Source organism: Pteropus alecto, unplaced genomic scaffold (assembly GCF_000325575.1).
Source record: "Pteropus alecto unplaced genomic scaffold, ASM32557v1 scaffold45, whole genome shotgun sequence".
Taxonomy (NCBI): Eukaryota; Metazoa; Chordata; class Mammalia; order Chiroptera; family Pteropodidae; genus Pteropus; species Pteropus alecto.
The window spans coordinates 39,647,811-39,660,818 of record NW_006442491.1 but is presented as its reverse complement, the minus strand read 5'-3'; the positions used below and the strand labels follow the sequence as shown (position 1 = coordinate 39,660,818).

The window sequence follows — 13,008 nt, the reverse complement described above, 5'->3', positions numbered from 1 at the left end:
CGAGGTGTAAGGATACGCGGCATCACGTAAACGGCCGTGTGTTCTGAGCAATGCGGCGGGAGCAGAGCGGAGTTCTTGGCAAGAATCCGCCCGGCTCCAAAGAGCCCCCTGTGAACAGGAGGTGCAGGGCAGGGCCCGGGGCCCAGGCCACCTCCCACCACGCTGCTCACCACAGCACCTGGGACAGGGAGTGGGCAGCCACTGGCTAGCCCACACAGGGTGTCCGTGTTCTTGGGTTGGCTCTGGATTGTCACACGCCATGTCATGCAACACCTCTCTTTCAGGCCAACGCCATAGGCCGGGGTGCCAAGTCAGTGCGTGAATTTCTAGAGAAGAATTATACCGACGAAGCCATTGAGACGGACGACCTGACCATTAAGCTGGTCATCAGGGCCCTCCTGGAAGTAAGCCCGCCTTTGAAACCTGGAGAAGACAGTGAAGATGCCCAGCTGGAGTGGCATTCCTAGGGCTGGGTAGAGTGGGTGACACAGAACTGGGCAACAAGGAAGGAGGCGGCGAGGGCGTCTCCACTTCGCTGTCCGTGCAGGCACACGGCCGGGCAGCTAGGGCAGCAAAGGGCTTGGGCACTTGCCCAGGAGCCCCGCTCACAGCCACCCCTAGCCCTCCCGATCCTCAAGCTGCTGCTGGTCAGGAATGAGAAGCACCAGGGGCAAGGGTGGGGTGACCTGGGCTTGATCAAGACCTTGGAAGTGCTGGCAGGCGACGCCAGAGGCAGAGGGCCTAGTGGACAGTGCAGATCGCCGGAAAGCCCGCGCACAGAGGGGCAGGCAGGGCACAGCTGCTCTGCAGGAGGAAGGACAGGGGACCCAGCTCAAGTCTGAATGCCAAGAGGTGACAGGACGGAGCACAGCTATCCCAGAGCTCTGGGTGCTCGCACTCGAGCGTGTGCCAGTGCTGGGTTCAGGGCCGTGCCACTGCTCAGGGCACTTGGCAGAGCTTCTTGGTCTCAAGCTGGGAAACAGTGTCTGATGCTTTTCTCTCCCCCTAAGGTGGTTCAGTCCGGTGGCAAAAACATTGAGCTGGCGATCATGAGGCGAGACCAGCCCCTCAAGGTACTGGCCGCGCCCGCGGTGGCCTCTGCAGGAATCCACGGCGGGGGCAGGGGGGGGCGTACAAGCTCTGGGCTGGCTGCTGCGGCCTTGGCACCAGGTGCGTGGTTCTTTGAAGGCTCCCCGCAGACCGGCCTCTGTCCCCTTGGCCCCCCAAAGAGCTGTCCCCAGCTGTGGGGTTGCTTCTACCTTCTGGTGATCACCTGCCAAGGAGCGCCCCTCGGGCTGCTCACCTGGCTTGGAGGCTAACCTTGAACTCTCTCTGGTAGATTTTAAATCCTGAGGAAATTGAGAAATATGTGGCTGAAATTGAAAAAGAAAAAGAAGAAAACGAAAAGAAGAAACAGAAGAAAGCGTCGTGATGGCCTCGCCGGCCGGTTTTTAATGCAAATCATGGAGGATTCTACACAAGGCATTTCCATTCCGCTCATCAGTGCACCCAGGCGTCCCGCAATAAACTTGTTTTTTAACCTTTTTTTAGAGAATGTGTGTCTTTTGGGGGTAATGGCAGCTGTTGAGGAAATGGAGTCTTCCTCTCTGCTCATCTCTGCCTGTTCTCCTTAGTGGTGTTTTCCCCCCGTTCCTGTTGCCAGGCTCCAAGACGACAGTGTGCGGGGTCCCGCGGCTTGGAGTCCAAGTGCACGGGTGCTGCTGGAGACCAGCGGACGCAGAGACGCAGGACACGGCATCGACAGCACGGACTGGAAACCCTGCAGCCGCGGTCACAGCTCTGTTTCTGGGCTGCGTAGGCGAAGTCTTAACAGTTCTCATGTTTTCTGTCTCCCGTAACTTCTGGCGCTGGCTGATCCGGGCTCTCACCGTTTAGCTAGAAGGCTGCCTGTGGAAGGGTCCTATAAACCATCTCTGCTGCTTCGCACGAGGCCCAGCTGGCGGGCTGGTGCGGCGGTGGCCCTGGGTCCTGGGCCAGTTCCCTCAGAACCACGCCACGATTCTGGGCCTTCCTCCTCGGTCTCCAGCCTCTATTCCGGGTTCTCAGTTAACAGCACCTACGTACCCACTTCTAAAAGGGGGTCCAGAGGCCGATACCTAAGCATGGCGTAAAATGTGTAATTGTCAAAAAGTTTTCCATTTAAGACTTTAAGAGCGAGGTCAGTCATAGGTGGTAACTATGCCTTGACTACTTAGAATCTCAGCGGAGGCAATACTTGTTTAGACCAACTGCAGAGTTGCCCGGGGTTTAGACCGTCCGCTCTGGCTGCGTGCATCATGGACACTATGGGAGGGCTCCTTCTATGGGTCAAAGACAGTAACTGCCAATAAAAAGGAAGGTGGCCAAGACTGTTCAAATCCTGAAACTGACAGCCAGGCCCAGACTTTAAAAGGCCAACCGCCCGCCAGTGGGTCCTGCTCTGGGCCCCACAATCGCAGACAGGCAGAAGGGAGCTGGCTGGGGGGGCTTCTAGTTGCCCAGAAACCCATTTCAGTGGGAGTGGGTGCTTCGCGTCTGAAACCAGCCATCTTTGGTTTGCCACATGGGCCTGGGGTCCGCCCTGTAGCAGCTGCTGAGGCAACAAGAACACGGGTGCTCCGGGGAGCTCAGAGGCCAAGCGGGGGAGACGGGGCCTCACCTGCAGCAGGTTCACCTGCGAACCGAGTTCGTAGAATTTTACGTCCAAAGCGTGCGGAGAGCAGAGCCGCTCGCTCCGTGAGGCGGCCCCCAGCGAACGCTGCCCTGCACTTCAATCAGACCAGCCGGGGTCGTCTGCTTCGAGAGCCCCAGAGGTCCCCCCGAGTCCGACCAGCTCGGGGCCTGATGGCACCCGCCTGGGGCAGCCGTGCTGGGCATGGTGGGATTTGGGCAGAGTCAACAGCACTATTTACTTTCAGAGCAGAGAGGAAAGTTTTAAAGGTTTGTGTGTTTATTTATAAGTACAATTTACAGTACTCCAACAGAGCAGCCCCGTTGCTACGTTCTAATTCTTAGTTAGCCAGGAAGTCCTACAAAAATAAACCCAAGCTTTTACAGTAACTTAATACAGAACCAAACCTTACAGCTACTCGAGGGGGTTTAGTCTCCAAGGTGCTCGTGTTCAACACGATGCCGTCAGGGACGCATGCTTACACTGAAGGGCTGGCCCACCTACCCATGCAGCGTGGATTAGAATTCCCACCCTCCCTCCACCCCCGTAAAACAAAAACACAACTATTTACAGCTCAGGAATATGCTCTCGGTCAACCGACCTTGCAAGAAAGACTGGCTTGTTTCCAAGTGGCTGAGACACTGAACAGTGGCTGACCCAGGTCAGGGGCTAGCAGGGATGTGGCAGAAACAACGGGGACACCCCCAGGGGGCTTGTCCTGGGCTCCCACCTGATCCCAATTCCCATGGAAGATGGGCTCTGAGCAACGCTCTGCTCCTCGCTCATGTTAAGGGCCCCTCTTATGCACCCCCAGCCTGCCACCCTACCGGCCCCCAAAACTGACACCACCATCTGGACACCAGGGCGCCTGGTTTGCTTCTACAACATGATCTGCGGGACACCCCACTTTCCCTGTCCTAGACCCACCCACCCCCTCACCCCTGTGCTGGCCCTGCCTGGCTCCTGAGACCCCACCTGGCACGGGGGTGCCAGGCCAGCAACACCAGGGGCCAGCTGGATTACAGAGCCGCGCCCGGCTGCCACACTGCCCAAGGAGATTTGGTTCCACTTTCAAAGTCAAAGCGGCCAAAAAAAAGTCACGAAATGAGAATCGAGCTTTCGTTCTAGAAACCTCTTTGCAAAATACCAAAACCTTAGATTACACTGTGTGCAAGTAAGAACAAAAGATCTTGATGCCCCGGAGAGGCTTCCCATAAACACTTCCCCAAAACAAGTGGTTCCAACTCAGACCACGTCCAAGTCGCGTGAAGTCCAGAACAAAAGTAGCACGTGGGAATTCTGCAAACAGTAAACAGAGGGGCCCAGCGTCTCCCGTAAATGCGGCGTCCTCCGTGGCCCTCACAGATTCGTCTCCGCTGCTTCGGCAGGAGCCTGCAAGGGGACAGACACCGAGTAAGCGGGAGGCCCGTGGTGTTCTGCAGCGCCCCAGCCCAAGCCAGGCACTGTGCCCTAAGTAACAAGCAGGAGCGGCTCACCCTGCCCCTCCCTTCCCCCTTGGACCAGAGCTTCCCAGACACCCAGACAGTCCCATCATGAGCCACTGTGAAAGCCATCAGGACACAGCTCCAGCTCCCACTCACCCGACTGGGGCGGGTCAACACCATAACCCATTCTTGGCTGGGGTCCTTGGGGGCACACACACCACCCAGGTCCTCATTCGGGCAGTGCGACCCCGGCTTGTGACAGGCTCTCCTTCTTGACCCGCCCCTACCCTAGTGACGGCACCCAGCGACCCAGTGTGGCCTGGGCCCCTCCCCAGGGCTGGGTTCCACTGGCCGGCGCTGGGCCTGGGGCCCGCCGTCCCTAAGAGCTCACTGGGTGATTCGGCCTGGCCTTGAACCTCGAGGCGTCCCTTCTCACTGCACACCAGAGCCGGCCACTCCCCGGCTCACAGCGTGACTCACAGCTCCTCCTGATGAGGCTCCCATCCCGCGTCCTCCCCACAGAAGACCTGGAGGATCCCCTCACTCACCTCTGGCTGCCCCCTCACACTCTGCCCGTCCCAGCTCGGTGGGAAGTAGGGTTGCGCCGGGTCGTACCGGTGCCCCTGCCCCCTCGCAATCCGCCCCGGAAACCGCGGCCACGGAGAAACCTTCCCGACACCCCGAAGGTCTCCGTGTTGAGCTTCCTCTCCTCGGCCCATGTGGTCCTCCTGGAACTGAACCAGACAAGAGGCATGAGACAGGCAGCTGGGGCACCCACTCCCAGCCTCCCGGGCCAGGAGGAGGAACTTCCAGTCACTGGAAGCCAGTAGAGGGGCGACCCAGCCAGGACTCTGCAGCACGAGACCCAACACTACCAATGTCCCCAGCCACATCAACCAGGCCTGTCCTGAGGAATGGGCTGCTATGCACAAAACCCGCACAGCTCTGTCACTGAAGGCAAGCACGTGACCCTGATGCGCTCCAAACGAAGCCTTCACTGTGTGCCAAGCCCAGTGCCCACTGGGCTCCAAAACCTGGAGATCATGGTCCCCTCGGTCCAAACAAGCTTCTCCTGGATGACAAGGGGGTTGGGGACAGGGTCTCTAAGAATATGCTTGTTTTAGGGGTGGTGGGGACAGAGCACCAGCACCCTACACTGTTCCAGCATCCTCGTGCCACCTCGGTATGCTGCCAACACCCCCGTGTACCTCCTCCGAGGACCCCATATCTGTTTATGGGCCCCACATCCTCAGCCAAGCTGCTGCCAAGCCACCCCAAAGAGCCACCTGGTCTAAAGACACAGCAGGAACCCCTGGCCAATGGCCCAAGTCTGCCGCCAACCTCACATCCCACCAGCAACCCCCACCCCCTCCGTATCAACTACGTGCAGAAGCCAAGCTTCCTCCCACCCCGCCCCGCAACACTGGGAAAACCTCCGCGGTGGCCCGTGGCCGCGCTCACTAAAGACATGGCAAGACGCCCGACAGCACCCTGCAGCGCTCAGGGTGACCCCGCTGTCTGGGAAAGCCTCCTCACTCGCTCACGCTCGGAGTCCTCAGCACGCTCCTGCCTGACCCCCGCCCCGCACGCCCATGTGCTTCTCCCCAGGGCATCGGTACCTTATAAGGCGTGTGTCCTCCCCCACCTACCTCCCCCCGCCAGGACGCCTAGGCATGGGGGGTAGGCTCTCCTGGCTCGTTTCTGCTGCACCCTCAGTACCCGGCACAGTGTGCCCGGCCCCGTCTGCAGAACGGACAGATCCGAGTGTCTACCCCACTCGTTCTGTTTCTCTTACTGTCCAACGTGTCCAGGGGACACCCCCGGAGCACCAGCTACTGGTGCTAAAAACAAAGCCCACAACGGGGTCACCAGCCCCAAGCAGTCAGGTGAAAAAAAGGCCCAGGACACAACATTCTCACAAGCTGCCTCAGGGAGCAAGGGCCTCAGGCCACCAGGGTCAGCTGGGGACAGGAAGCATCACGGCAAGTGTGAGAGGGGCTGACAAGATCTGCCTGCGCTGAGGTGAGTGCATCTTCGGGAGCACGCCGGGCTCGGACCCCCGAGGCGGAGCGCATCTCCCGCCAGCCCCTCGGGGTCTCCCTCGCCGCCCCCCGGGCCCTCCGACCTGGTCTTGAGTTCAGAGGAGATATTGTCGAAGAAGGACTTGGACTTGTCGTAGTAGCAGTTGGGCCCCAGGTGGTCCTCCTCGGCTGGCACCTCGTCACTCTGGGTCACCAGTGTCGGGTCCTTCTCCTCCCCTTTCTCCACTTTGTCATCTGCACAGAGAAGAACACCCCAGGATGCTGGGCCGCAGACAAAGCAACTTTCTACCAGGCAGGCCCTCGCAGGCCCGCTCCGCAGCTGTCCTCAGGCCTTGGTGACATGCTGCCAAGAGTGCTCTGTGCTAAGTGGCATCTCTGCTTCTGGCTCCTGTTGGCCCTGTCCCTGGGCCATGCCATCCAATGCACTGTCACTCTGACACTGGCCACCATGTCAGCAGCCCCGCCCTCACGCCATGGTGCCAGCGTCTCCCTGATCCATTCTACGGACAATGCTCGGGAGGACAACCACCACCTTCCAGGAACGAGTCAGACCTTTAAAATTCAGTTTCTTCTTAAACTCCTTGTCCAGCTCCTCACGGTTGAACTGGGCGTTTGCACTCTCAAAATCAAAGTCGCCTTCGAACTTGATGGTATTCTCCTTGACGTGAGTTGGGCGGCTTTGCCCCCTGGAGCGATTCCTGGTTCGTCTATTCCCTGAGAGAAACGACAGTCATGGCTGATGAGCCCTCCAGCCGACGTTCATCAGGGTGACAGAGGGGACAGAGCATCCCGAAGCGGCCGCAGACAGAAGCGGGCACAGCGCAGGCAGAGCGCGCCGGGGTGGCTCGCGGGCCCAGAGCACAGGTGGCGGCAGCTGTTACCTGATCTCCTCCTCTGGGGCCTTCTGTTTTCGTCGTTCACCTGCCCTTGGGTTTGCACTGTGGCCGGCTGGGCTACATCTAAGGCGCAAAAGGGAAGATTAAGGAAAGCAGCTGCGGGAGCGGAAGCCGGAGCCAGAAAGGCAGCGCGGGGCACGTGGCGGGGCCTGCTCTGCAGGAGGTCGCGGCGTTTAGAATGGGGGCTGGGCTGTTTTTTAAAAAGACGCCCCCCGGAACGCAGGGTGCCCAGCAAGGACAGGGAGCACACCCCAGGGGCACAAGCGTGTCAGTACCGCTGGCGCTCTTGCTGCCTGGCGGGGTCGGGCGCCCGTTGAGCTGCATCCCCACTGTGCCCTTGCCGGGCGACGGCTTCCTGGCATTCAGGTTATCGAGGGAACCGGTCTGGACAGCCTGCTCCACCATGGGGCTCTTGCCGACGGGGGCAGATGGAAAACCAGCTCCTGAGTCGGGGAGAGGATGAGGCTTTAAGACAGGGAGGAGGAGCGAGCCTCGCACCCAGCAGACATTTCACTTCTGGCCGGCATGTCGGACAGAAAATAGGGGGTCCACTCTGCGCCTGGGCCGAGCCCCCTGGCGGTGACAAGGCCAGCTCAGCCCATGCTCCCCGTTAGGGAACACCAAAGGAAAAACACCGGGCCACAAATGAGCACCTCACAGGCAGCCTAGAAACGGCTTTCTGAAAACCTCAGGCTCTGACCCCCCAGGAGGTCTGGAGGCCCCAGGACACCGGTGAATTCTTGATCTGGGAACGTATTTCGTGCCGGTTCAGGCCGGGCGAGAACCACCTCAGTCTGAGAGTACCCAGAAAAAACAGTTGTCTGCCTTTTAAGTTAAAATCTAGAACACTGTCACTTTTGCTTAAGGCACAATAAAACCAAAACGGATGAAGCAATAAAAGCTGAGCAGAGAGAAATAACAGCCTGTGCTGCTCCCGAGGGCCGAGGCTCATCACAGGGAAATGAAGGCTTCCAGGCTGCCTCAAGCACAGCAGACGACGAACGCTCCAGCGGGCCTCCCTGTGGGCCCTCTGAAGCAGGAGGAGGAAAGACAGGGCGCTATGCACAGCAGACCCCCCTCCAAGTGCCTGCTGGCCACGTGGGGCTAGAAAGGGGTGTACAGAGGTTTGAGACAGAAGATGGGCCCTGACCACAAGGTAACGAGCACGTGGGGGTGCCCAACACAAATGAAGACTGGATGTTTCGTTTTCCACACGGGACAGAAACTAGATAAATGACTGTGACAAATTCCCTGTCACCAGATCAAAGCACTCCCAGGACCAGCTGCAGCAGCCTTCAAAGTGATACCTGCAAGTGTCCTCTGTGACAGATATACATCCAGACCCCTTTCTCTGGCTTGTCACTTCTCTCAGTATGGCCTTCCCTGAGCTACACAGCTCCCAACTGCTTTTTGCTCACACTATGACTGCCGGGGACAAGAACCTGGTCCCCTCTGCTTTTTGTCACACCAGTGCAGTTAGAGCCACCTTGCCCTACGAGCCATTTTATGTTGCTGGTACTAAAAATGATGAACCATCCGGTGTAATTACCAAGCAGGGAAAGAACATCACTGCTCTGCACCCCACTGCACTGGCATCTGTGCAGGGCACAGAGCGACGCAGGCAGCGACAGACCAGCAGTGGCTGCGCCACAGACGCCCCTGCCGACTGGGACCAGGTCCCTGGAGGGGTGAGGGCAGGGCTCTGCCTCCGACGGCCATGCATGTGGATTTCAGACCTCCGGTGAAACAAGATCAGGAAAGGCCAAAAGACGCTCCCAGGTGCTGCCACTGGGCAGACAGGTGATGCAGACCAGCATTAACAAGCCAGTCGTCAAGCCCATACCATTCACATGGCAACAGCTCAGGGCATTCACCTTATTTTAAAGTAGCCTTATCATACAAAGACAGCTGAGGCCCCGATTTTGATGGATGAGGGATGTGCCACGGGTCCCAGAGCAGCTGTGAGTCGCTCAGGGGTGTTCCCCAGCAATGCAGACCGTAGGCGGGACCAGCAGAAACCCCTGGGGAAGCGGCCTCCCGTGCACAGGGCCGTTTCCCACACATGGCAGGTGCAGTACAGGTCGGGACAGACCCTGGACTCAGGGAGAGCAAGCAGAGTGCTTCCCCGGTTCTTGCTAATCCTCCGTTAACACTGAGAGTTAGTTAGGTTAGGACTCTGTTGAACCGAAGAGAAGCAGCTTAACTGACCCACTGGCTTAGCAAACTGTCTGCTACGGCTACTGCCACTCTGGTCTACTGGCTCCCCCTCGCGCTTAGGATGGCTTGCAAGACAGCATGCAGTTCTCCGAGACTGCTGTTACCCTTGGAAGCGAGCTGGTGTGGCTCTGAGCACAGGTCGGGCTCTGAAACGGGCTGTGGAGATGGAGAGGAGCTAGGGCTGGAGGCTGCGGCCGAGGCCGGCGGGCTGGCCAGCTTGTCTAAAGGAGGAGAAAGGAGAAAGAGCACAAAGAAAGAGTGCGGATGAGTAACGAGGAACCGGCCCCGCGTCCCGCAGGCTCAGGACGAGCCCGGCATCTCGCGGGACTCCGCTCACACCAGCCCATTCCAGAAACAGGAAGCCAGGCGGAGGGCGCTGCCATGCTAGCAGCAGTGGCGGCAAGCAAGACACGATTTTCAGAGGCAGGTGACCCAGAGGACTGTCTAGGGCCCGCTCACACCCACTCCTGGAGGAGCAAGGTGGCTGGTCCCTGCTGACCCGACCCCGGGGCTTGGGGTCTGGCTGCATCGCAAGCTTGGGCCGGGTCCGGCGGACCCTCCCCCACAGGTGTGGGGGACCCTTACTCCAAGCTTAAGCAACCCGGGGAAACTGAACCGTTAAGCGAAGCGTTGCCAGCAGAACGATAAAGGACGTGACACGTGGGTGGTGTATTTAACTTATACTTAGAGACTGGAAAAGGTGCACGCAGCGAGAACTCATCCGTGATTACACCCGTCAGTCATTACGTCTCTCAAGCAGATGCACCGTCACTGTCACCCAGGATCAGACTGACATTCGATGCACGCTGACGCGTCTGCTCCGAAACGGACTGCTGCCTCTCGTGCGCTCGGCCGAGCAGTCGTGAAACGTTCCAACTAGGGAAGCTGCACCGAGCACCGTACTAAGTGGGCCCTATGAGCTGAACGTGGCGAGAGCAGTGACCCCCATCAGGATCCGTGGCCCTGCTTCCTAGCGGTCCCAGCACAGGCAGTTTACCAAAGAGACACAGATCACTCACCTAGACCCAAGGACGCTGCATACTGCTGGCTAAGCAGGGAGCTGGCGGCCAGCTGGCTGTAGGGCGGCATCCCTCTGAAGGGGCTGTAAGGCACGTGTGGCTGGAAGGAGGAGGCCGAGCCCAGGGAAGACTGAGCGAGGAGACACACAGGTGAGAGCAGTGCAAGGCCCTCCCGTCGCCCTGAGCCTGGGGAGCACTGCCAGAATGGGAACGGCAGCGGAGCCGCCAGCCTGCGTGCCTGGAGGCCTGGCAGCACTCAGTGGGCTCGAAGCCGCCTTTCCCACAGTTCGTCGCCAGCCCCACCTGTCCAGGTAATTCTCATGACCTTCTCCTAACTCAAGCCGTCCAATGGCTCCCCACTGCCTCCCATCAGGTGGTCTAGGCTTTTTAAGGGGACAGAGATGCTATCCTTGGCTTTGCCCTGAACTACCTGCAGCTCCCCAGGCCTCCCTCCTCCCTCTGCTGCTGTGCCCTCAGGTGCACTGCTGCCTGTGCCCTGGAGCCCACCCATGGCATGTTCGGCCCCAGGATGAGCTGCCCAGGAGCCCATGAGTACGGAAGTCCCAAGTCCGGAGGACGCTAGCCCGGGCTCCCTGGTGAACCTAGCCAAGACACAGCGCGACACCACAGCACTGCAACTAAGCATCCCGGCAGAGCCAAGAGAGCAGGTCCTGCCGTCCCCCTGCGAGCATCTTACGCCAATCACATCGTGCCACTGGGACTGAGACTGGCCAGAAACTAAGGCCAGACACGACTCCCCCAGCACCCACACATTCTTCCTCCCCGCCTCTCACACACAGACATGCACACACACACCCTGGCCTCACTCTCTAGAACACGCTGCTGCTACGGGAATTAAGCCTCCACAACACTGACGGCCCAGACGAAGATTAACAACTTCCCACGGAAAGGCCCCTCCCGAGTTGAGCTCCCCAGCCACACGGATGACACCGACACCCACTGAAAGCAGCAGCTCCCAGGAGCGTGCCCGCACAGCAGCACAGCCCCACACTTACTTGGACGATCGCGGGGTCCTGAGGGAGTGTGTGCTGAGCTTTCGGGGGCTCACACACGGTGATGTCCTTGATGTCACTTCCCCGGAAAATGATGTACTCGTAAATCTCCTCTCTCGGAGGCGCAGGCCTGTCTGTGGGACGGTCTTCAGTACCGAAGGACCTCACTTAGAGTGGAGAAAAACCGTTACGCCGTCGTCCTCGGCCAAGGGCCTTCTACCAACCCTCTTCTCCCGCAGCCCCCGCGTGTCCCAACAGGTAAGTGGCCTCGGCTCCAATTTCTGTATTTCAACTACTCCAACCCTTTCCCATGGAAAACGCCTACAAGAGCCCAGTCGGCAAAACTCCAGAAAGTTCTAGGTCTCAGACGACAGGGAACGACGTGCAAGCCTGGCAGTCTCGTGAAGCAGGACGTCCTTGGGTGCGAACACGGAAGGCCCACTGCCCGCGGGACGGGGTCCGCTCTGCAGAGAGCCTCCGTCCCCGTGTGACTCAGCCGAGTAAAGGCCCCCGACGGCCATTGAAACCTCAGGACGCAGCACCCGGGGAGTCTGCCTTTTTAGGAGAGAGGCCAACAGGCTGACGGTCGCCTCCGCCCTCTCACCCACAACCAGCCGGAGGTGTCAGAGAAGCAACGAGAAGGGGCTCAGAACCGGCCCACGCCACCAGCTTCTGCGTCTACCAAGGGTCCCCACCCCACAGCAGGGCTTGAAGAGCCCCAGCAAGTCGCTCCCTCTCAGGTGTCCTTCTCAGGTGTCGGGCAGAGCTGGGCCAGAAGCAGCTCCTCGCCCACCTGAACGTAACTCCTGCTGAGGACCCGGGACTACTCTGGCCTGTTTCTCCAACTGGGATCTCAAGTCAAACGAGACTAAGTGGCAAGGGCACACGTGCACGCACATCTCGTGACACTGCACCAGCTCCTGGAGCAGTGCGGCCTGCCTACCCGAGAACTCCGGCACTACGCTCGAAGAGACATTCCCGAGTCTGGAATGCCTGTGTCCCCAAGGCCGGGTTCCCTCTGACAAGCAGCACTTAAGCTGCGTTCCAACATTTAAGGCCCCGTCTGGCCTCTCCAGCCTAACCAGACCCATCAAACAAACAGGCCTCCTGCAGACCAGGCAGCACTGAGCACTTCTCCCTAGGAGGCAGAGGACGGACACTCGCCATCTTTCCTAGAGGATGAAGACAAAGAAACTTTGGGGCCACCCCCTGCCTCCACAAGCCCAGTAAAGATTCGGGCCTAGTTTAGAACCAGACTACAGCCGCCTTCTTCTAACTCTCTCGGGGACTTCTGTGTGGTCACCAGTGCCTACAGGCAGGGACCTGTCACAAAGAGAGAACCCTTGGGCTGAACGTCTGGGCCGGGGCAGGCAAGCGCTTCACGCCGGGCAGCGAGCTGCCGACGGAGGCTCCGATCCCGGCAGGAAGTTCCGTTAAAACGTGGCATTTGTTCAGGCTCAAGGCCCCAGCCGCTTAATGGATTCCAGAAGGTCTTGCAGGAGCCGAGTTTTCTCACTCCCAGCCTCGTGGGGAGGCCCCGGGGAGACGCGGGCCCCTCGCCCCGCCCTCGCAGGGAGGGGGCTCGGCGCGCAGGCCGCCCCGCCGCCAGGTGGGGAGGACGCAGCCCAGCGACCGCGACCCCCACCTGCAGAGGTGGCTACGCGGTGGAGGGGGCGGTGTCGCGGGAGCCGGACCCTCCCCCACC

General features: G+C 59.5%; 2 protein-coding genes across 2 annotated transcripts in view; one reads left to right on the top strand and one right to left on the bottom strand.

Annotated features, from left to right (window-relative positions):
* The window catches only part of PSMA7 (proteasome subunit alpha 7), a 5,623-nt gene extending 4,078 nt beyond the window's left edge, over positions 1 to 1,545 (top strand). The window contains exons 5-7 of the mRNA XM_006921953.3: positions 285 to 404; positions 1,011 to 1,073; positions 1,340 to 1,545. Coding sequence (XP_006922015.1) covers positions 285 to 404; positions 1,011 to 1,073; positions 1,340 to 1,432 — 276 coding nt within the window. The 3' untranslated portion in view covers positions 1,433 to 1,545. The remainder of the gene's footprint in view (positions 1 to 284; positions 405 to 1,010; positions 1,074 to 1,339) is intronic.
* Positions 1,546 to 2,927: 1,382 nt separating this feature from the next.
* On the bottom strand, positions 2,928 to 11,471 carry LSM14B (LSM family member 14B; the record flags this gene model as incomplete). The annotated part of the gene is made up of 8 exons (XM_025039767.1): positions 2,928 to 4,063; positions 4,665 to 4,850; positions 6,242 to 6,392; positions 6,711 to 6,872; positions 7,040 to 7,117; positions 7,330 to 7,497; positions 10,291 to 10,420; positions 11,307 to 11,471. Coding segments are annotated over 7 exons (1,026 nt in total), but the record flags the coding sequence as incomplete, so codon positions are not given.
* Positions 11,472 to 13,008: the final 1,537 nt, after the last annotated feature.